The sequence below is a fragment of the Rhipicephalus sanguineus genome, chromosome 7, assembly GCF_013339695.2.
Source record: "Rhipicephalus sanguineus isolate Rsan-2018 chromosome 7, BIME_Rsan_1.4, whole genome shotgun sequence".
In the NCBI taxonomy this organism is placed as follows: domain Eukaryota; kingdom Metazoa; phylum Arthropoda; class Arachnida; order Ixodida; family Ixodidae; genus Rhipicephalus; species Rhipicephalus sanguineus.
The window spans coordinates 117,475,796-117,500,609 of NC_051182.1; the positions used below are offsets into that span (position 1 = coordinate 117,475,796).

At 49.9% G+C, this 24,814-nt stretch overlaps 1 protein-coding gene across 1 annotated transcript in view; it reads right to left on the reverse strand.

Moving 5' to 3' along the window:
- Positions 1-24,814, reverse strand: part of LOC119399780 (fatty acid synthase-like) — a 50,758-nt gene that overhangs the window by 4,915 nt on the left and 21,029 nt on the right. The window contains 23 exon segments of the mRNA XM_037666619.2: positions 221-451; positions 1,385-1,621; positions 2,142-2,385; positions 2,788-3,141; positions 3,555-3,910; positions 4,516-4,635; positions 5,278-5,607; positions 6,566-7,373; positions 7,375-8,150; positions 8,828-9,001; positions 9,687-9,941; positions 10,617-10,833; positions 11,877-12,134; positions 12,731-12,934; positions 14,883-15,112; positions 16,162-16,351; positions 16,752-17,138; positions 18,062-18,363; positions 19,656-19,889; positions 20,630-20,752; positions 21,282-21,482; positions 21,985-22,311; positions 23,174-23,313. Coding sequence (XP_037522547.1) covers positions 221-451; positions 1,385-1,621; positions 2,142-2,385; positions 2,788-3,141; positions 3,555-3,910; positions 4,516-4,635; positions 5,278-5,607; positions 6,566-7,373; positions 7,375-8,150; positions 8,828-9,001; positions 9,687-9,941; positions 10,617-10,833; positions 11,877-12,134; positions 12,731-12,934; positions 14,883-15,112; positions 16,162-16,351; positions 16,752-17,138; positions 18,062-18,363; positions 19,656-19,889; positions 20,630-20,752; positions 21,282-21,482; positions 21,985-22,311; positions 23,174-23,306 — 6,691 coding nt within the window. The 5' untranslated portion in view covers positions 23,307-23,313.

The window sequence follows — 24,814 nt, forward strand, 5'->3', positions numbered from 1 at the left end:
CAAACATACATAAAGAGTAGTTAAACCACCCCCACCCTCACACCCCAAGAAAAAATTTCTGGCCACGCCCTCGAAGATGACATCAAAACTTTTGACAAGACTGTACAGTCCACATCCAGCAATTAATGACAACATTAACAACAGTCTGAACTCGAGCTTGTTGGTATTGCTTCATTACAGGAAACAGCGCTGCAAAATGCGGGACGACCCGGTACGTTACCTTCGCTCTCTGGAGGTGTGGCAGAGCCGTCGGACTTGGCCGATGCGCTGCTGCTGGCACCTCCACCGATCTCTCGCAGCCTGCTGATGGTGAGCTGCCGGATCTCTTGCATGGACAGGGCGACGTCGTAGTCGCGCTCGATGGTCTGCTTCACCTCGACGCCCATGAGCGAGTCCATGCCCAGCTCGCCGAGGCTAATGTTCGGGTTGAGGCTGGAGGGGTCTTTTACGCCTGCACACATGAATCGAGCACAATAATGTCACTACAAGAAGTTGTTCACAAGAAACGAAAGTCCACAGAGGAAAACCTCACTGAGGCTCACGTTCATGTTTTCTACGAAGAAATGCAGTGCTTTTCAATGAGACAAGAGAAGACGAAGTAACCACCATTGAAACTGACAGCATAGAAATGCTGGACTCATTGCTTGCCAGTTGATTATGTAAAGTTCCCTCCTTTGCATTTCATGCCTTTTGCCTTATATTTTTGCTTGAGCGAGTTGTCTTTGTCTTTGCTTCATCTTGTCATTATGCACTTTGTGCTACTGTTTTGCTTAGCGAGTTTGTTCTTTGCTTTATGTTTTCATTTTACGCTACTGTTTTCCTTAAAACAGTTCCATGTGTTATTTATCATTGTAACTGCACTCTGTCTGCAACGACTCGAACAGGAGTTAGCAGTATTGCCAAATAAATAAACTATAACTCCAGCATGTTGTGCATCTCATGGTTACATGTCATGCGTTTGCATCGCGCTTTTATATCATTCTTTTATGTCCTGCGCTTACGTCCTGCGATTACGTCCTGCGATAACGTCCCGCGGTAATGTCTCGCGACAACGTTATGGGTGTCCCATGCACTCATGCAGCATTCTCTCGTATATGGACCCATCACAGAGGCCATAACAGCTGCCATCTGTGGGTACTAGTGCACCGAAAAGCTGAGTAACAGAAGCACAGCTGCACGACAGGTGTTTTGCACCCCATGACAATTCGAATAGCGGTCGCCTGGTGAAAGAATGTCATTGTCAAAGCAAAGCAACACGCATGTTATAATACAAGGCACCAGCGACATCGTGACTGCCATGTCTGGGTGCTAGCAAAGGGACAAGCTGCATCCACAATGCCATGCGAAAGCGGTCAATACAACTGAGATCCTCTGCTATGCTTACCAAGAATGTGGGCGATAGACTGTACAAGGTCTTGCTTGTTCTTGCTGTCGGATTTGGCAGAGAGGTCAGCCTTGACCAAGCTCGACACGACTGGGTGACTCTGGCTGAGGAACCGGTCCATGACGGCCATGCACGAGCTTATCTTCTGGGGCAGGGTGCCGCCAACGACCACGTCGGCGCCCATGGTGTCGTGGAGGACGCCGACGTCACCAATCGCACCCCACTGGATGGCCAGGCCTAGAAGAGCACAGTGACATGGCAAGATAAGTATCGCAACTGTGTATGCACGTGCGAGAGCTAACGCAGTTTAAGTGCTGCTGTAAAGGAGTGGCACATGATATGAAAGATAGCTTTGATACTTATTCTATTTTTTATTATAAACACAAACCTCATTATAACAAAATCACGTCTGAAAACGAAAACAGAACACGCAGAGTTGCACAAATGAGTTAGGTGGACCAGTATTTCAGACCACCAGCACCTCTCAATCACAGTCGTGCAATCGAGGTCGCAAACGTGTTGATGTCACAATCATATCGCAGAAAGAACACACATCAGCTAATAAGTGTCACACGACGATCTGCTGCGCCCGAAATTTCTAGCCTACATTACCCTTCGCTTGCACCGTCATGTGATCGTAAATCAACAATGTGCCATCTCAGTCAACCCTCAGAAAGAATTCAGCGCTGGCAAGTAAGTAAGCTAACATGTCAGCTAATCTTTGTATGCCAATATGTCAGCTAATGCGTCAGCTCACCAGGCAGTCCGTCAGCAACCCGTCGCTCACAGATACGCTCCATGACGGAGTTGGCGTAGCCGTAGTTGGTCTGCCCGGCGTTGCCCCGGCCGCAGGACACGGACGAGAAGACAACAAAGTGGTCCAGCTCCGGACACATCTTCCGCGACAGTTCGTCGAGGCGTAGCGTGCCATCAACCTTGGGCTTGCACACAGTCTCGTAGGCCTCGGGCGTCTGGTTTTCTAGTAGTGCATCCCGAAGAACCTGCACAGTAAGTATGGGCCATGCAATCAAATTCGTACCACTAACTATTGAAGTCCACAAGTCAAAAGTGCAAACTCTTAATATGCTTCTGTAAGTACATGCCTTAACACGCCATTTGCTAAATCAAGCAAGCCTACTGAACCAAACATAACTTCACTTATAAGGCAAGAAAAAATAATGGAAACATAGCTTTATCCAGCAGTTTCGCTACACTGCATTTCACCGACTTTCATGTCACAGACTTACTGAAACTCGCTCACATTAACTTACATTAACTAACGTTAACTACCGGCACACACAGCTTTTGCTGTGAGTAAGTAATTAATCCAGAAACAATCAGTTCACAAATTCAGTTCTTGAAGAGTGTCATTCCACTAATAAGATATGCAAGTGACCACCGACCACTGCCAAGTTGAAGATGCCGCCGACGGGTCCCAGCTTGACGGCATCCTCGATGATCTGTCGGGCTCCCTTCTCGGTCGAGGCGTCGGCCTTGCTCACGGCCACCTTGCAGCCGGCCTGCTGCCACCGGTGAAGGCACAGCTTCTGGTATCCCGTCCGGATGCCAGACCGCGCGCTGAGCACCAGCTTGCGGCATCCGCGGTGCACCATCCAATCGGCCAGCTCCAGGCCGAAACCACCGAGGCCGCCGGCGATCACGTACGACTTGTGCTCGTAGAAGCAGGTACGCGCCACGGCCTCTACGGTGAGCGGCGTGGCGGGCGTCGTCTTGCGCGGCGTCTCCTCCGGCCTGACCTGTTCGTTTTCAAACGCCGAGAGTTGGCTCGTTTACGCGTGTTACAAAGACAAGATAACAGTTTTTTCGAACACTGTTGCTACATTTCGCCACAGCCTGCCCACTATCAAACGAGAAGGTCTATACGGTAAAATTTATTACTGTAAGACAGTGTATACAGCTATACCACATAAACTAACGCATTTTATACAGCTGAGTAAACAAATTAAAGAAAGGGGTCTACTTAGCAACAACTTTGAAGGACAGAAAAGAGTTCAGCTCCACTTTTGTCCCTGTTGTTCAAGGCAGCAACATATAGCACAGCTTGCATAATATTGTGCGATAATTTCACAAGGGCAAGAGCACGTCCTTGATGGCATGACTGCCTCGAACGAGGAAAGAATTTAAAAAAAGAAAACAAAGCTAAACGCACCTCCAGCACGACTTTGCCCATGTGCTTTCCGGAGGCCATGAACCGGAACGCCTCCTCGGCCTGGTCCCTCGTGAACTTGATGGCGTCCAGGGGTCGCACCGCGCCCGAGGCGATGCCCTCGCGGACGAGTTCGGCCACGCGTCGCTTGTCGGCCGCCACGAAGGGGTCGTCGCCGAACAGCGCGTCCAGCAGGATGCCGTGGAAGGTGACGTTCTTGAGGAACACGGACATACCGAGCGGGGAGTTCTTGGACAGGTCGAACTTGCCGATCTCAAGGAAGCGGCCGTGGGTCGCCAGGCAGCGGACACTAGCCTGGAGCTTCTCCTCGGCCAACGAGTTGAGGACGAGGTCGACGCCTAAAGCAAGAACGTAGATGGATTAATTTTGACCGCCTCGTTTTCCATTGTGCACCTAAACCTAAGCTTAAGCCTTTCACTCCCGCCTAGATGGAGCCAGGAATTGAACCTGCATTTTCGAGCTTACCACCATAACACTTTATCGGCTAAGCTAGCAAGGCAGGTCAGCTTAATATTACGGGGCCCTCTGGGCCTCTGTATTTTTTAGAGGACTTGTCTCCAAATCAATGACATGACTATCGGAAGCGCCTTCCGTTGTAGCTCAATTGGTAGAGCATCAGACATGTAACTCGAAGGTTGTGGGTTCAGATCCCACCGACGGAAAGGGCGATTTGTCGTGCACTTCATTTCAATTTACGTCACAATTAGTACACTACAGTTAAAGACAACAATTACTGTCCTGTAGGCATTCCCTGGCCTAAATGTCTGTTTGATTCATTTGGTTTTGTCTAACATGTACATGAGCCCCCTCGAAAAAAATTCTCCTTTTATTTACCATGGAACATGGCGTTCACAAAACAGCCTGTTGATTTATGCGGTATACGCAAACTAAACTTAACGCAATTCCTTCCCCTAATTAACGCCTGCAACAAACGAGCGCTCACCTCTGCCCTTGGTCTCAACGAGAATGTGCTCCTCAAACGTGAGATCGCGCGAGTTTGCGAAGTTGCGGTCCTCCAGCTGCGGGAAGCGGCGCTTCAGGAACTCTCGCTTGTCCTTGGAACCTGAGGAATTGGATAAAGAATGTGTAAGTACAGCAGAGTCATAAAATTTTCCGCCCACTACAATCTCTTGTCTGCCACGTACCTATATCGGACGGAATAGCACACACAAAAAAAAAATGGCAACAGAACTGAAATCTCGCCAGTCAATGCAGAGGGCTAAGGGTAATTGGATAAGATGAAGTTGTTGCATGATGAGTTTGCAATGACAGGAAGCCTGAAGAAGAGGCATACGTGAGCCATAATTTAGCTGTCACTACTCCTCGCACACTTATTTTACTTAGGGCATGTGGTTTAGACTTTCAGAATGAAAGAACTATGAACAGCAATAGCAATACTCGGGGGGGGGGGGGGGGGTCAACCCCCTCCCCGAAATTTTTCAGTTTTACATGTTTATATTACAGGCACACATACAAATGCACACACAAACATATATAAGGTATGATTGAACCCGCTCCCCCCCCCCCAAAAAAAAAGACATCTGGCTACGCTACTACTGTAATACCACATTTCAAGTTTCTTCGAAAACATACATAAAACTTTTCTTTCGCTGCATGATTTACATTTATACTTGTCCATCTTTCTACATACGAGGTCATAAATTGAAAAGCCATGAATCTCGGATCCTCCACTCCCTGCACGTACCACAAGTGGTGAAGACTGTGCAGCCCATGGACAGGGCGATGGAGATGGCGGCTTGTCCGACGCCTCCACTGCCAGAGTGGACGAGCAAGGACTCGCCAGGCCGCATGTTGCCTCGGACCACGAGGGCGTAGTAGGCGGTCGAGTAGGCGACCGGAACCGTGGAGGCCTCCTCGAGGCTCCAGGACTCGGGTACCTCCCACAGGAATCCGGGGTCGGCGGCCAGAGCCGTCGCCATGCCCTCGGAAGCCACGGCTCCCATGACTCGGCGACCCTTCGGGTCGCGGCCGGAGAACTCCAAGCCAAGGACACAGTCGGAGGTTGCCAGATTGCCTGTTTCAACGAGGACAGTACAGAGAAATTTGTGAAACGCATTTCAATAGGGAAATGACATGGAACAGTATTTCATGGGTCGCTTACTGAAGCTGCGACAATACCTGAATAATTGGTATGCACCTGCAAATGCCTGGGCATTTAGTGATGTCTCTCTTCCATTCTGTCTGTTGTTGTTTTTGTTTTTGCCTCTTTATCCCTTCCCCCAGTTGAGGGCAGGAAACCGCATATGCATCTGAGTAACCTCTCTCTTTCCTCCTCTCTGTCTCTCTCTCTAAACATAATTATATTACGAGTTGCAGGAGACTCCAGTGGCATAAATCCGAGGCAGTAGGACGATTTTTAAGAGATTTTCTACCCAGCACAACACGATAAAAGCGCCTATAAGCACGTCTATCTTTACATTCAGAGTGGTCATAGTAATCTTGTAAAGCAGCGATACGCTGCATGCTAAGAAAAGAATATTAAACATATCTCGAACACCTCAGATGCCTCCAAGTGAGCATGCCACATGAACATGTCACATGCTGCATTAAAAAGTTATAGGCGAAATCATTGCACTGGGGACATATACAGGTATACAGGTGCATCGCAGCACAAGTGAAACTTGTTACTTCTATTAGAAATCGGCTGTTTTAGTCTTTTACGCTATTTCCCGCATTTAACATCCCCAACAAACTGCACCCATTCACCATTGAAAGTAATTAATCTAAACAAAAGCAAGCACTAAAGTTATTGGCCATCTAAGCTTAGCGACGCAGCCATGCCCCTTAACAAGTGTGCCTCAACCCTTTCAGGTTCTCAGTGCAGTTGGTAACGAACTAACCACAACACAACACACCTGTGCAATAGCAATTGCTTCTAAAGTCGCAAAACGTTACTGCTCGGAGAAAAGCTGTAGGCACATGACCAATCGGAAACTGCAACAAGGATGACGACATCTGTCAACGCCACTTACCGGGCAGGGCATCTGGGGGAAGCTTTCCAGTGGCCAGCATGATGTCTCGGAAGTTGAGGGGAGCGTAGTAAACACTGCACAGGACACCGTTTGCGGTGCTGGATGGCGATGCGTACCGCAGCGGCGACTCGTACCACTGCAGGCTGGACAGGTCGCCTCGGGTCTGCACGTTGAGGAAGGCGTACGGCGTGACGGTCTTCGGGGCTCCATTGGACTGCGCGACCACGTGCCTGTACGACCCCCACTGTCCGTCGCGGTAGACGTTCATGACCAGGTCCTTCTCCAATATCTCCTTGTACGCCGGGTTGCTCGGGCTGAAGTCGGCAACCTTGTTGGATCCCTTGACGCTCGCGTTGAATATACACCTGACGTGGCTTCCGGTTTCCTGCCGGAGGCAGTTGGTTAATCCTACGACTCCGCTGACGGCCGCGTCCTCGGCGAGCAGCCAGAGGTTCTCTCCGGCGGGCTTGCTCTCGAACTCGACGGCCTTGGCCTTGAGAGGCTCGACCCAGTCGTAGCCGGCGTTCTTCACCCTGAGCACCTCCTGCTTGGATGCGTCGACGGGCGTCGTCTTGCGGAGCAGGAGAAGGGTCGACACGTTGTTGGACTTTAGGCCGACCACGTGGAATCCGCGGGCGCGGAACGCCGCTTCCACGGCGTCGCTGGCGTGGACCCGGAGTGGGACCTTGCCGACGGTCGAAAGGAACATCTCGGCAGGAGTGAGGGCCGTGCGGTGGGCAAGCAGGACAAAGCCATTGTCCTTGCTCTGCGAGAACAGTTCCTCAGCCAGGGACTCGAGGCTCTTGCCAGGACGTGCTGGAAACGCCGCGCAGGACTATGAGGTCCGCTTCGGGAAGCCCGTTCTTGGCGGCCGAGGTGGGGTCCCACGTGACAGTCTTGGTTCCTTCCGGAAGCTGCTCGGCCGCGATCGTGTCGGGAGCCGGGTGGGCCACGGTGTAGTCGGTCTTGAGCAGGATGTGTGATAGTCGGAGCAGTTCCGTCACCCACGGTGCCAGCACGGTGCCGCCGTCGCCGGCCAGTTCGAGGACGCGGATCTTCTTGGTGCTCGTGTTCTCGACGATGACGTCCAAGAGACCCCGCAGCGGGTCCTCTTCGAAGAGGACCGTGTTGAGGAAGTCGCGCTCCAGGTCCTCCTTGTGGGCCGCCAGGGCGGACTGGACGGTGGCGACCAGAGACGCGGCGGAGCCGTTAGCCTGCTTCTGGATGGCGGCCAGGACCTTGAGGAGGCCGTGGTTGTCGCCGGGGTTCTCCAGGTACCGGTTGAGAACCTGCTCGGGAGCCTCACGGAAGCCGTTCATGACGTCCGAGATCTGCGCCTTGTTCTTGCCGCAGGACTCGAGGACGCGCCGGGCGACGCCGCAGCACACCTCGACGTACTCGCGGATGCAGGACTCGCGTTCGTTGCGAGCAGCATCGTCGTCCGAGTAGGGCACGAACTGGTACTCCTCGAGGAAGGGCGACTGCTGGGTGGTACGTCGCGGGGCAATGCTGGCCTTCAGTCCTCGCATGGAGACACCGCCGGCGCGGCACGTGTTGAGGTAGCGGTCGAAGACGATGTCGATGCCTGCAAACGGGTATTGCGATGTGAGCAACGAAAATGCGTGCAAGCAAGGGCCTACAGAGTACGCGTACCAATGTCATTTTAGACTGCCCTTAGGATAACACTCATATTGTGTAAGAATCTCATCTCCGTTATGTTCCCCTTGGGGAAGAGTTAGGGAACACAGTCGATATAACGCATTAAGTGCAAAGTAAAGAATATTGTGTTCCACAGATGTATGTTTGTACGTATCTTGTATATTCTGGTTCATTCCTTCATTCCAAGGCTCCCCCAAAGTATGACAGAAGGCCAATAGATACTCAAGATAAAAAAAAGAAAACAATACAGCTTCTACAAGAACTAAATGTTTGTCAAAGTACACTACTATAAGGGCATATTTAATAACGAGCTCATCCTGGTCAAAAGCTGTCAACACAGCCAAAAGTTGTTCAACACAGGCAAACGTCGATATAACAACTACTGATATAATGAATTATCGGTTATAACAGCGTAGACGAAGAATAGTCTCCCCATTATTACAAAACTGGGGATATACGCTTATAAAAAATTTATGGATATAACGAATCAATTTTCGTATCAGATGCAGCCTTGTTATAATGATGTTTCACTGTGTTAATTTTATTTTGGCGAGCGTCTTACAAACAATGAGAAATTAATCGTTGGTGCCGCAGGCTACTTACCAGCATCGCCGACCTTCTCGACGACCTTGGCGTGAACCTCGGGATCGACGCGACACGACTGGATTCTGACCGGCAGGTTTAGGGTTCGCACAGGGTTGCCCAGGATGCTGAACTGCAGCATCGTGTCGATGAAGGTCACCCAGTTATCCTCCCACTTCAGCTTGCCGTATGGCACTGCGAAAATCACAATTCGGAAAATTTTTCATAAAAACAAAAACCAAGGAGCACTGCATTTTCCAACACCTGGCACATCGCCTTCAGGTGCGGATTATGATGGATTATAAACGTGCTAATTTTGCACAAATTTGCTCCAAGGCACCCAATATTTTACTGAAACCTTTAAAAGCTTGTGATGTTTGTCTATGGATTTTTCAGTAGTTAATCAAAATTACAAAAGTAAATAAAGATCTATTTATTCTGAGGTCAGTTATTTTATATTTTCCTATAATAATAATAATCTCAAGCTCAAAATGCACGGGCAACTTGTTATCAATTGCATCCATTCCGAGCAAACATAATTTACAGTTGAAAGTAAAAGGGGTTGCAAAAAAAGATGACAGGTCTACAAGGAAGGGTACCGAGACGAGCACAAACTCGCACTATTTTTTCATGGGCGGAAGCACTCAATAACTGCTGTGAGAATAAAAGGACTCTCCAGCTATGTTTTGTCTTTAGTTTTCTTAAATTAAAAAACTAAAGACAAAACGTGGCTGGAGAGTGCTTTTATTCTTATAATTTCACCCAGCCAGACAGATTGCTGTCGAATATGTTTACCTTTAAATAACTACTGAACATCCCATGTCATCTGAAACGCAGCACATGATCCGAGAGCTACAGAACTGAAGGCAAATAGACCCACTGTTCAGGTCGGCCTTGATAATGCCCTGGAAGGCTCCGGTGTACTCGTATCCCCGCAGCCTGAGCTCCTTGTAGATGTCCTCGGCCTCGAGCTCGTAGGCCACGGTCTCAGCCGGCGTGCCGGGCGGCTCCTTCTCCAAGAGCTTCTCGCCCTCCTCGGCCATGCGGATTCGACCGCTCGCGGCCACCATGCCGGCCTCGCAGACCTCAAACTCGCCCGAGGCGCGCATGATGTTCACCAGGAACTTCACGGAGCCTGCAAACACAGAATAATATATTGTATTAATTGTTGGGGTTTTTACGTTCCAAGACTACGATATCATTATTAGACACGCCATAGTGGAGGGCCTTGAAAATTTCAACCACCTGTGGTTCCTTAACGTGCACCTAAATCTAAGCACGATGGGCTCTAGCGCTTCGCCTCCATCGAAATGCGGCCGCCGCGGCCGGGATTCGATCCCGCGACCTTCGAGCGACCAGCGTTACCACAAAAGGGCAACAAAACTCACTCGAGCGCGGACGTCATCACACGTCACCCGAGTTATCGCATGTCACATGACATGTCATCACATGTGACCCGTTGAGATCACTCGAGTGATGTAGTCATCGTGAGGTTATCACATGATGTCACAATGACATCATTGTGTAACAAAGGGGTGACGCCATGTTGCAATCTCATGTGATCACGTCATGATGCAATGTCAGGTTATATGGACATCAAAATAGTACAGATATCAATTTGGTCGTGTCATGAAGACTCTCCGTGCTTTCACATTTAATGCAAGAGTAATTTTTTCACCATAGGAATATGTCGAGTTTGGACTGGCATCGTCTCGTTCCCATACGTTTCCCTTCTCTTCGGCTCCCGCATGCTCGGGCACAGATGACGCGGACTGTGCTATGTGGGCTGCAACACAGACTCGCGACTCACCGGTCTTTGGTATAATGGTGGCCCGGTGAAGGGTGACGTCCTCGAAGACCACGGGCACCTGGTGGAACGGCTTGCCGCAGCGCTTGGTGAGCGACTTCCAGGCCAGCACCATGTAGCCCGTCGCGGGGAACAGTACGCGGCCGTCCAGCTGGTGACCGGCTATGTAGGCGTCGGCCTCGTTGGCCTCCAGATCAACCTCGACGACCTCCTCGGAAACCTGTGCGGGAAGTGTCGATTCAAGCTGATGAGAACACGCTGCACTGGAATCGCAATTTTAACCCCCCCCCCTCTACTCTAGACTGTCCCTACACTCACGCTGCGCCTCAACTCAAGAAAGTCTATGGCAGTGCCAGACACAAGAGAGAAGTCGGGACACAAACGCTAACGAGTTACTAGTCGGCGTTTGTGTTGCCCTGATTTCTATAAAATATACAATCGGTCACAATTGATGAGAAGTGCAGCGTCGTCTTCGGCGGAGCAGTCGCACTTGGCTCACCTCAGTCGAGCGAAGGCTGAACTCCAAGTTGAGGATTGTCCAAGAACTTGGGTACTAAATCCACTTGTGCTCAATTCCAGTACAATGTAGCGACATTACACCTTCCATTATCTTTCTCTCTCGGCCTCCCTAATCTGTCTTTCTCTGAATCTCTCACTGCCTGTTGACGTGCCCTCACCCTGAAGCAGTTATGTGTCAAAACGCACTCATGTAAAGTTTCACTGTGTTTTATCTGCGCGTTTACACTCGCACTTATATATGGAAAACACAGACATAGTGGATTATCAGTTATAACGAAGTAAATGAAAAATGGCTTTGTCATAGATACAGTGTTAAGGTTTCTGCATACTTTCAAGTCTAATAATAATAACAATATCTGGAGTTTTACGTTCGAAAACCACGATACGATTATGCATGAGGGACGCCGTAGTGGAGGGATCCGGAAATTTCGACCATCTGGTGTTCTTTAACCTGCACTGACATCGCACAGTACATGGTTCTCCACCATTTCGCCTCCACCTAAATGCGACCGCCGGGACGGGATCGAACCCGCAACCTTCCGGTCAGCAGCCGAGCAGCGTAAGCACTGATGCTCCGTGGCGGACTACTTTCAGGCGTAACCAAGTCATATTCATGTCTTATGCAACTTCGCTATAATGACGTCTGAGTGTGTAAGAATGGCATGTATGTACGAAGTGACCTTTCTCAGGTTCTTCCACAACATCCAATGCCACCGCCTTCGCCAACGACCGCGAGCGTCTCACCTGCGCCGAGGTGCAGAAGTCGTTCCAGCTGACCACCGTCCACTGCTGCGAGTGGTCCCAGCTGACCAGGTGGCCGATGGTGGGCGTGCCACGCGGCACCGGGAACGGCACCGGCGGGTACAGCGGCGTCAGGTCCAGCTGGACGCCCAGGGCGTGCAGCTTGCCCAGAGAGTTGAGGAAGAACTTGGGGTTGTCGTCGTTCCGCTTCATCAGGCCCAGGCAGGTGGCGCTGGAGCCGACAGCTCGCCGCAGAATGGCCTGCGGGGTTCAAAAAAAAGGGCATTATGAATATTTGCCTATAGACGATTTTACTTTTGACACACGGGAGCCGCCATCTTGGGCTGTTAAACGAATGTTCTCTTACACTTGTATGTCGTGGCACGAAATTAACAAGGTAAGGAAACGTCGAATGCGTCGACCCGACATTTTCATGAACATGCGTCTACCACATCCCTGTTCATTTATTTGTTATACAAAACAGCAAAGTTAACACTCCAATGTGGCAACACAGAACACTAACCGTAAAATAGTCTATAATCGCAACTTTACAGCAGTACGCTTAAAAGGAATTCATTATTCAACGCAAAAGAGTATTTCACTGCATTGATATTTATTAAGAGCGTATACTTAACATGCCAGTATGAATTAAGTTAGTTTTTACGTTGCATGTGTGTCATGCCAAACCGACAACTCAGCCTTCTTTAATGCGAGTACTACGAGTTGTCACATATAACTAATTACAGCATATAACGCTTTACCTAGTATACTGGGCAGAAATAACAGTGATTCTAATGCGGGCAGCGAAGTAGTCTAAGACTGCTTCGAAAAAAAAAACATGGCACCAGCTAGCTCACCTGCAGGAGACAGTGTGGCGCAATCTCGACCAAGATGGCGTCGCTGGGCACGTGCTGGAGGGCCTCGCGGAAGAGCACGGGCGAGAGCAGGTTGTTGACGTGGTACTCTGCTGAGCAGCGCTTGGCCATGGGCTCGCCCCAGCGGCTCTCGGGGATAGACGAGCTCACCCAGCGGTCGCTGCGGGGCTTAGACTGGGGCACCACCTGGACGATGCAAACAGAAATAATCGAAGCTCGATTTAATTCTCAGTGGCACGAACAAGGAGTCACGCTCCGGGCCCATGTTCGCCCATAATAACTTAGACGCCCGTTCCTGTGTTGTGCGGCGTCGGCATCGTCGTAACCCGCAGCGCGAGCAAGGATGAAAGTACTCGATATGTACTGAGGGGCTAGTTGGTGAGCCATGATATTTGATGAAGCAGCGCACAAGAGGACAAATACACGCACGCGTTTGTGTCGTTTTATGTGTGCGTGAATTTGTCCTTTTCTGCGCTGCTCCATCAAATATCAAGGATGAAAGACGGCGATAGCGAGGAGAGCGCGAGGAGGAGGAAACAATAGTTCCGAGAAGACAGGTTCCGCGGCGGCCACCCGCGGCGCCACTGTAGTGCGCGCCGTCGTGCGGTCACCGATGACGTCATCGCTAAGTATGCGCCGAGGGCGTCCACTATACCATATATGCAAATAAAGCGTTGCATGAACGGAGGCTTGTCTGCGGCGGCTGTTGTGGAACGTGCCCACGCGCTGCCTTCCGCGGTCTCCCAGTTAGCGAGGCAGTCGCGCCTCGACCTATCGCAAAATCAAAACACCTAAACAGCTGCGCTCGGAGTCCGCTTTAGGCAGTATCGTAATCGTCTGTGAATTTTTTTTTAATTCTGGGGGTCTCATGCACCGTTATTTACGATATGATTAAATAGGCCATTTTGAACTCTTTGGTGTGAATCCACAGCCACACAGGTATAGTGGAAGGTATGAGGATTCTATACGAAACAGCCAATCTCGACCAAGATGGCGTCGAGACCTAAACCTAAACACAACTCTAGACCTAAACACAGTAAATTTAAACAATGATTTATGCAGTTACTTCCACAGAGAAACAGTGTACTGAGAGAAAAGGAATAATAAGTAATCATCAAAAATAATAAATAAAACCTTGTCTAAAAGAGTCAACTTTTAAACAAACAGATAATTTTGTGTTTATGTGTCGTGTGTCAACTTTCCCAAAGAACCAGGGGCGTAGCCAGAAATTTTTTTCGGGGGGGGGGGGGTTCAACCATACTTTTTGTATGCTCGTGCGTGCGTTTGTATGTGCGCGTGTATATATACGCAAGCAAAATTGAAAAATTTCGGGGGGGGAGGGGTGTTGAACCCCCCAACCCCCCCCCCCTGGCTACGCCCCTGCAAAGAACACATACAGTTTAGGGCAAAAAAAGAAACTAGACGTGCAAGTCCTTGGGATTACAGATCATAATTCACTCTCGACTACGTGCAACGTCCAGCTGCCATATGTGAAAAACTGCAGTTGCTCAATACTTAACCAGTCCTGCCCAATAATGATTAACAAATCCAAAGCTCAGAAAAATAGCCCTTAGCCAGCAAGCGAAGTCCGACGCCAAAGTGAGCACACTCGAGTGTGTCGACAGCCTTTGCATGCAGAACTGAAACCAGGTGCACTACACATGCAGTAGAACCTCGTTGATACGTTTTTGAAAAAACACGTGGCAAAGAGATAATGGTTGGGGTGTTACGACCCAAAACCACGACATGATTATGAAGGACGCCGTAGTAGAGGGCTCCGGAAATTTCGAACACCTGAGGCAGCTACATGTAATATACACGGGCCTCAGGCATTTTCGCCTCCTTCGAAAATGCGAACGCCGCGGCCGGGATTCGATTCCACGACTATCAGGTCAGCAGTCGAGCACCATAACCACTCGACCACAGAGGTAGGTCCGGGAAAACGTAGTATCCGGGGAAACGTACAATCTGAATTCACTAAAACATAGCATAATTGCGCTGATGATAGCGCGAACATTCACACTGGGAAATCATACGAAACGGGAACGTATCAACGAGCTTCTACTGTAATTCTTTGTAAATCAAGCAATGCAAAAGCTCCCCACCACCAGGTCCACACCAAATAACACCCTACCTTTTCCAGGGCCTGCCTGAGTGAAGGTCCGATGCTCTGCATCTGAGGGCTGTGGAAGGCCACGTCCAGGCTGTTCACCTCGCGGGCAAACACGTTCTCGGCCTTCAGGTCGGCGACCAGCTTAGCCACGGCTTCGGCCGGACCGGACACGGTCACCGAGTCCTCGGCGTTGTGACACGCCGGGATGACGCCTTCGGGGCAGCGCTTCCTCGCCTCCTCCCACGTCAGGCCTGACAGAGAAGATGAGCGTTTAAGGTGAAAATGAAGATCCACGTGGATATGCACAGATCTGCAACACTCAAATCTAACAGCATTATGCGAACCCAGAAAGTGGGGACCGCGGACAGGAAGAAACGAACAAGGAGCTGAACATGCAGTAGACTGTTAATAAGCAGAACCTGAGGGGACCAGAAAAATATCTTCCGTTGAACAGGAGTTCTGCATTTTACTGAGAGATGAACAGGAGTGAAGAATTCAAGTACAAAACCAATCATGTTAGAGGCAATTGTTCCCTTTAAGCAGCAATACCGATCAAAAGATTTCTTTTTATCGTGAGTCAACTGTATTCACTTACAATGATAGAACACGGAGCTTGTCAGTGAGGATTCCTTCCAGAAAGCTTGGTGTGTGCTGCATTGCTGAGAAGATATGTTTCTTTTGCCTGCCATTATTTTCCATCAAAGCGGAACCATTTAGTTGATTATCGACATTTGTGTTATCCGTTTTCCTACTCTTCTGTCCCTCTCTGAGTGCCTAACTTTTGCTGTGATAATTACAATCGCATGTGTATCTGTGTCATCGCAATTCACAGTGCTGCACTAGATAACCTAAGAAAAAAACCTAAGCAGTGCCCACAGAACTGCAGGGCGCCTGTCCTTCACCTGTGAAAGACAGTCGTGCTAGCTGGTTTCCGCTCGAACCTAAGTAATTTTTCTCGGCTAATGTAATGCTATATGAATATCAAGAGTTAAAGGTCTGTCGTTACTGTCTAAAACATTACATTTGGCTGCGCGGCATTACGTTTGGCTGAGCATCCCTGACGAATTCCATTCAAGTTTCCGACCTAACACCAGCAACACAAACGCGTGTCTGCATAGGAAAATAATCGAGCTGAAACTCTCAAGAAGTGCTCCACACGCCACTGGTTGGAGAATTTCTGCAATTTTTACCGACACAGCGATGGCCGTAGACAAGGCAGACATTCTTCTTGGGTTGTAACCGAGTAGTGTAGGGAAATGACACACCAACAAAACCTTTCACCCACATTAACGACACTTACCGACGGCAGCCATGGCCCCCTTGGGCAGGTTTCCGAGCTCGACGCAGCGGCCTCGCCAGTAGGCGCACAGCACGGTCTGCTCCGCGGTGAAGCCGCCATCGGCGTAGGCGCAGCCGATCTCTCCGACAGAGTGACCCACGATGCCGTCAGGGTGTACGCCAATGGCGCGAAGCATGTCAACCAGTGCTACCTAGGAACGAGAAGGGGCAACAAAAAGCACGCATTGTAGCTTATAGGCGAACCACATGTGCAGAAGATGCAGGTACCGGCCGAATCCCCGAGTCATGAAAGCTACGCCTCACAAGCATCAAATGCTTGTTTACAATTGTACGCTAATCAAAGACAGAAACCCTAAAATTTGTTGCTAAATCATGCACGTACTTTCATTTCCAGCGTCTACAGTTCGTGTTATTCAGCGCAGTTTGGACTCGGAACACTTACATCAGAGCCAACATTACTTTTAGTGGCTAGACTTGTCACAACATGACGTGGTTCTCACGAGCAATCGGTCATATAAGTTGGTATGCTTTAAACCTCAATTTGGATTGTATGCTTCCATTAGTAGGCTCAAAGAGAAACGCGTGTCGCACCTGGATGGCGGCGATGGAGACGAACGGAGACACCATGGTCTGGTTGTCGGCGTTGTCGCTGGTCACCAGGTCGATGAGGTCGATGCCGAACTGCTTGAGCAGCTCGTGCGACTTGTGGATGGAGCGGGCGAACACGTCGAACTGCATCATCTGGCGGGCCATGCCGTTCCACTGGCAGCCCATGCCGGTGAAGACGAACCACAGGGGCCGCTTCTCAAACGGAACCTGATCGGCGAACTTGACGGCTTCCTTGCCCGAGCCGTCGACGGGGACCACGGCAAAGCCCCGGTACGGGAACTGGTTGATGCTGGGCTGGCCGACCTTGTTCAGGAGGGCGTACGCCGAGTCCGGGTATGGGCCCTCGGCTTCGACCCTGTCCAGAGTGCGCTGCACGCGGGAGGAATGGATAATAGTGAGATTTGGCACTTCATACATAGAGTCTGTAATGGAGTTGCGCACACAAGACTACATTTTGCATAAAGCACGAAAGCAGAAGTTCTGTGCACGCTCTTTGTGTAAAATGTGGCGTTCTAATGTACGCAACACCGTTACAGACACTACGTACGGACTATTGAAACTCGCTAGTAAGGCATATGAAAAATCATTATAGTATTTAAAACCATTAAAGCATTATAGTACTTAAGGACGGTGTTTACAGCGCAGTTGGATCTGATTACAAACAAGATGCAGCCAATATATAAATTATCTTGCTTAATTCCTAACATGCTACAAACTAGTTTGTTGTATCAAAGCCAGCATCATCCAGTACAGATGCACTGTTACATCAATCCCAGTCGCGATGCAATCTTCATCATGATCAACCTACAGTGCCTATCATTGCCGCTACAAATATGTTTAGTGCAATGGAGTCCCTCGAAGTCTCCTCACGAGCCGCTCATGAAAGTGGCGTGGCAGACATTTTTCCCGGAGGGGCGGGGGGGCACCTCCTCCACCCGACATTGAGTCTTGGCAGATAAGTGAGGTCGAGCGTCATTTTGTGCTCTGTATCTCACGGGGAAAAAATTTTCGGGGCGGGGGAAGCGCAGGCCCGGTGCGCCCCCCCCCCCCCCTGGCTACGCTACTGGCTCATGCGCCTGGTCATCCCCCTAAAGAGCCGCTCGCAAAACCTAGTCAATTAGAGAGGCACCCGCAAAAACAGCTGCTCAAGAAACCACGCGAAACGTCTTGCACAAGTACTACAGAAATATTTGCGCTCATCAGATGTATTTCGCAAGGAACAACAGGCCAGTCGAAAACATCTCCACGGACCAGAGCACCGGTGCACACGCTATGTCTAAGGCACAGCTCACCTCCAGGGATTCCTTGAGCCTGCCTGCCATGAGGACGAGCCTGGGCAGCTCGGGCTTCTCGCGAGGCAGGCTGTCCACGTGGGGCCCCGGGTTGGCCTCCAGGATGGTGTGGACGTTGGCGCCGCCAAAGCCGAACGAGTTGATGCCGACCAGGCCGCCGGGGAACGGGGACGCCTTGTGCACGACTTCGATGGTGCCGTCGTGCAGAGACGGGATGTTGGGATTGGCCTCCTTGAAGTGCAGGTTGGCCGCGATGGTGCCGGTCTCCATGGCGAGGATGACCTTGGCTATCGAGCAAACGCCTGGACGGCAAGAGCAGGGGGAGAAGACGCTGAACGGACATTGATTGGACTTGAGAAGAGGCAAGTGTCATAATGCAGAGTTCGTTAGCCGAACCTCGATTTAACGAATGCTGACGTCAAAAACTATCAGACGTTACGAAGTACATGGTCTGTCCGCAAAGTAATCAGACTGGGTCTAAATAATTTATTGATCCGGCTGGTAGACATCAGTTTACTTGGGCGTTGATACAGATTAAAACCCGGTTACCATGCTACAAAGGCTCCCTGAATGTCAGTTGCCGTGACCTCTATCAGAGACTCTGGGACAGCCTTTTAGAAAGCGGGAACACAACCGAAACGGTGACACTACAGGCTTCTCTTGATCTTTGGGAACAGAAAGAAGTCTGCTGGACTCGCATCAGGGCTAATGCAGTCGTGATACAGCTCTGATAAGAGCCTGGCAGACTTCTTCCTGTCCCTAAATCTCAAGACAAGCCTGATAGGTCACTGCTTCAATGGTGTTCCCGCCATCCAACGGGCTGTTCCAGGGTCTGACAGAGGTCACGGCAGCTGACTTTCAGGCAGCATTTGAAGCGTGGGAATAGTGTTGTACTCTGTGTATCGATGCCAAAGGAACCTATTTCGAAGAACTTAAACAACATGCACCGATTAGGTCACTCGCAGGGTCCCGCATTCACTTAAGACAACTCGAAGCGAAAGCCATCCTTTCCTTCTCAGTCGATGTATTGATCCTGCCCCGCCACTCTTCAAAAGCTTTCTGCACCTAACGTGGCTTTGCAGTACCTCCAAGATCAGAAGCACCTCACCTGGCTTTGCATTGCCTCCGTGATCGGACCACCATTGACCAACCTACGATGTCGTGTGATGACCTCATCATGCGACGTCACGTCACGAGAAGTCACAGTGACTTCACAAATTTTGGCGATCTGTGACGTCATATGGTGACGTGTTCACCTGACGACTTTTGCGTCATTTCGTCCCCGACGCCGCGAGACGCCGACGGTCAAATTTTGCTTTAGACGAGGTATCGATCCAAGGCTTTCGCCTTAAGAAATACGTTTTACCCGACGCAGTCTCATTAAGAGGGTAGCGAACTGGGCGAGTTGGAAAATGCTCGTGATGGTTAGCGCAAACGGAACACGGACGGAGAGAAGAAAACGCGACGCAAGCGTCCGTGTTCCGTTTGCGCTAACCATCATGAGCAGTCCCACTACTTTACAGGCAGACCCTGCATATGAGCATTTCACTCATCGCTGCTAATCATCATTGCGACTCTTACAACTTTTACTCACCAGAGGCGCCCTCGGAGTGGCCCATGTTACTCTTGATGGAGCCGATCTTGAGCGGCTTCTCGCGGCCGGGACCGCAGAAGACGTTGCTGATGGCGCCCAACTCCTGCGGGTCACCGACCTTAGTGCCGGTGCCGTGGGCCTCGACGTAGCCCACTTTGTGCGGATCGACCTTGGCTTCGGTGTAAACCTCGCGCAGAAGCTGCTCCTGGACCTTGCCCGATGGGAATGTGATGCCTGAAATGCAGTGTCAAAGGGCAGTTGTTATTATCTGTACTCGCACGTGTTCGTATATGTGCTTATTTACGGTCAGTGTGTCCGCATACTAAGACGTGTCCGTATATACGGTTCACATGTCCGTAGAACAATACATGTACATATATGTCCTTTTATGGTCAGCATGTTCGTATGTGTCCCTATATACGGTCAGCATACCCGTATGTCAAGACTTATCCATATATGCCCTTGTATACAGCCAGCGGGTCCGTATACTATAAACACGTCAATATATGTCCGTATATATGATCAGCATGTCCGTATATGTGTCATAGTTTACAGATTCACGGATCATCAGAATTCCATGACAAAGACGCGTGAAGTGGCCCTATTGGTGTCATATCGTGACGATAATGTAAAGTAGAGAAGACAGAACTACAACTGCTACAGCCACAGTCTATCTGTCCACTGGTGCAGAGGTGATGACGGCAACAATCATTAGCCTATAACGAATATATTATTCGCTCTGTCTCTCTCTCCTGCATGAACAACGCAACGTTGCTAACGTATTGTGGTTGAAGAAAACTTCACAATGTGGCGGCACCAGCACTACTTCTGCCTTTGACGTCATTCCGCTATTTCACACGTGAAGTTTTAACATATTCACGAACAAGGTGGTAGTGTACGTCATGAACTATCTGTACGAATATGTACACGCTTTGTAATCCGTAGTCCTGTGCAAAAAGTGCGGTGATGCATACCTTCATTCTTGAAGCCGTCCGCATTGGCCTTGGTGTGAATCAACTTGGCATAGATACGCCGGGCCTCCGAAACCCGTTGAAGGAAGAAGACGCCGACGGTTTCACTCCGGACGTACCCCTTTCCTGCATTACGGTAGAGTTGGGAAAAGTTAGTTCTGGAACACAGTTCTGGAACATCTGTTGATCACCTAAGTGTTAAGCAAATGGGAAAGCATGATGTCTTGTAGCAGCCCCACAAGTGCCAGAAGTGGCATATGAAGTCTACGAGTGTGGCGCCCTGATCACTGCTAGCTTCTGGCTGGGAATGCCTACGTTATGCGCCAGAAATTTTACAGCCATTTATCGTTCTTAATAAACTTTCGCTGTTTCTGAAGAACCACTTGTCTATGTACTGTTCACAAAGCTGAAGATAACTTCTATGTCGGTGATGACACCGACATAGAAGCGCCACCTTCAGCACATTAGGCAGGCCTCATTGAGGTTTGCTTCATGTGCTGTAGGTGGCGCTAGTCATCAGCTAAAGAAATAGCGATGTTAGAGTGCATCAAAGAAGCGTCCTATATGTAGGACACTGGGTATATATGGGTTAACACAACAGACTAAGTTCTATGCCCAGATGCACAATTTTGCGAAATAATTACAATTCGCTCACCGTCCGAGTCGAATGCCTTGCACATGCCGTCTGGGGAAAGCATGCCCAGGCGGAAGAAGTTGAGTGACGTGGTGGGCTTCAGGGTGAGCGTGCTGCCGCCCACGATGGCCGCGTCGCACTGTCCGGAACGAAGCGCCAGCATGGCCTGGTTCAGGGCCGTCATCGTCGACGAACACGCCGTGTCGATGGTAAAGCTCGGGCCTGTCGGGAATGCAACGGTACTTAGATTACAAAGTGACTCAACACAATCTTCGTCACAAAAAGTGTGCTATTGGGGTAGGTTACGGCACCTCAAGTGCTCAAACAACTTATACTTGAGACTTTACCAATATACTGGAGTGGCAGACACAAATGACAAGTCATGCTTGACCTGTCGGAAAAAAGTTCCATTTCCAGCTAAACTATTCAACCAGAAATACTTGCAGCTGGAAAGGCTTTTGGTTCAATAATTCATATCGAAGTGGATGAATATCTAGACGGAACTTTGTCAGTTCCCGGCTGCACTTGGGCATTATTCCATCTGGAAATTCATCCACTTCGAGCTGAATACCTGAATCATCAAACCGGAAGTCTTTCCAGATGGAAACATTTCCGGTTCAATAATCCAGCTGGACATGGAACTTCTTTCTGTCTGGACATGACTAAACATATATGACACATAAAGCTTCAGACAACTTAAAAGGAGTACGTAATCGATGCTCACCGTGGAAGTCGAGCGAGTAGGAGATGCGGTTGGAGAACATGGCCCGGCAGCACCCGACCAGCGCGTATCCGTCGATCTTGTCCGTGTCCACGTTGAACGCTTCGTCCGTCTCGGACTCGGAGGAGCCGATGAAGACGCCCACGTTGCGTCCGCGCAGCGTCGCCGGGTCGTAGCCGGCGTCCACGATGGCCTCGTACGAGGTCTCGAGGAACAGCCGCAGCTGCGGGTCCATCACGTGCGCCTGCTTCGGGTGCACGCCGAAGAACTGCGCGTCAAAATGCGACAGGTCGCGGATCTTGCCCTGCCGCTCGGGGAGGCCCAGGAGACCTGAGAAGACGAGATGTAGACGAGTTATAGACCAATGCTAGACGTGGTATACGAGTTTATGCATATTTTAACCCTTGTAGACGAGTTTTAGACATATTTTAGCACTTGTAGACAAGTTCTAGACATATTTCAGCAGTTGTAGACGAGTTTTAGATATATTTTAGCGTGATATACGCGTCATAGACATATTTTAGCACTTGTAGACGAGTTTTAGACATATTTTTGCACTTGTAGACGAGTTTTAGACATATTTTAGCACTTGTAGACAAGTTCCGGACATGTTTCAGCCGTTGTAGACGACTTTTAGACATATCTTAAATGTGCTAGACGAGTTTTAGACGTCATTTGTACGTGGCCGTACACAGGCCCCTTTTTCTTCGCATTCGTTGCGTAAAATATCAACTGTTATACGGACACCTGCCGGGACGGAATCTTGCACACAATCGCAGTTTTTGTTCGGTTTTCGAACGTTCGGCTTCAGCTCACACGATTGGCCAGAAGCCGTTTGTACGAACGATGACAGCCATATTGGATTCTCGGCAATTGTGCACCAGCCAAGAGCGAGCTTTCGAAACCAGAAGCAAGGACCGCGCGTGTACCACACCGCCCTTACTGCTGAGGGGAGGAGCACCTCCTTTCTGGACTGTGGCGCGGGACCTAGAGGCCGACGCATACTGCTGACGACGCTGCCTCGGCAGTGCATTTCTGGGTGGTCACGCGAATTCACCACAGCCCAGAGGGATTATGGCGGCACCCAGGTGTCCCTCCTTGAAAATGTGTACAGACACCTAGTAGTTTTTTCTAATCGGGTAACACTGGAAGCGGAAATGCATTGTATATTGATAACTATACTTATCAATACCTCGAGGCCATCTAGTCTCATCGTCTGTGACTAAATCGACGCCGGCGTACAGTTTCTCTTTGAACTCGGCAAGGTGGTCTGCTTGCGGGAAGTAGGCTGAAAAGCCGGTGATGACAACATCCTCGTCAGTCATGGTTTATCTGCAACGAGACAGGAAATAATAAATACCGTGCGCCTACAGCTATAGCACATACACACACACACACACACATATCTGATATATTCGGCGGCGGGAAAAGTCGCGAGGGAAAGACACACTGGTCACAAGCTTCGACCTTGGTAGCGTCGACGCACGTTAAACGCCGAAAGAGTTTTCCGCAAGCTCTGCCGGTCTTCGACCATGCGAGACCCACTTCGAGTCGTCGTCTGCTAGCTAAGCGGCACGCAGAGCAGACGACACAGTGATACGGAGATATTCAGAAAGCAGACGTGCACTCGCATTCGTTCGATAAAGAAACAAAGACAATGAGTGGCGTTGGCGCGACTGCAGAGATCATAAGCGTATGATGAAGGCATGCATGCGCTCTGCACGCATGGTCACGAAGCGCATCTCCAATGCGAATGTCTTTTTCATGCAGACGTGACGACCTCGGACTCGGGGAAACATGGAGCAAACGCACGCGAGACGTGCATCGACGCGACATTTGCTGAATCCAGGTATATATCATGCGCGGGGGTCGAAACGAACTTCTTTCGAGAGGTGAGCACGGCAGACGGGCGCGATTTATGCTGTACGCAAGACTTCCTGTGACTTCTTTCTTTTTTTTTTAAGAAACGGAATTATGTAATTAGGCAAAAAGCTTTAAAGATAAACACAATTGGGCCAGAAGCACTATAAGGATAATCGCGGTCCCCTTCGATGCAAGTGAACTGTTACGTTTAACTGCTAGCCGAGATGGAGCAACAAAATGGCGCTTAATAAACAAGCGCACTCTAAAAGCTGTAGCCTAGCACACACTAGAGCTGTCACGGACGACAGCTGTCACACTCGCATGTCAAAAACTCGCGAGCGCGTTACACCAACCATAATCAATTCAGAACAGATTGGTGTTTCCGCTTTTGTTGGTATTACTCGCAAGGCTAACCGCAACCACTGACGCGGGACCGACAGCGTTTAACATATACGATTTCCGGTTATTGAAAACCGCTCCCACCCTCCCTCTCAGACACGTTAACACGGTGTAACCGCACTCAAGGGCCACCGACACGTGTGAACAGCCTCGGTGCCCATGACGTCATTCGTGCACAATTCGCAAATAAAACTTCCCTTCGCCGAAAGCGAAACTCCACTAATAAGTAGCCTTCATAAGCCCATAGCGTCGGCATTGGTGCCCAATACGTTCGTAATCAATGCAGGTCGAAGCGATTAAGCCTCAGCGGATTTTTCTTCGAGATACGCTCCGCAGCGATATCTAGCCGCGCCGCACGGCGCATACAGATGCGTAAACAACAACGCTGTACACTGGCATCCGCGAGCTATATATAAGAAGCTAGGCGGGGACCGTCGCCGCCGCGGCAAGGCATTCATTAGGTACAAAAACAACATGCAATATACAACGCGCCGCGGCGCTGACGCAGTCGCTAGCACCACTTATGACGCACATTGTGCCCCTGCGCACTTTCCACTGAGCCAGTCAGGAG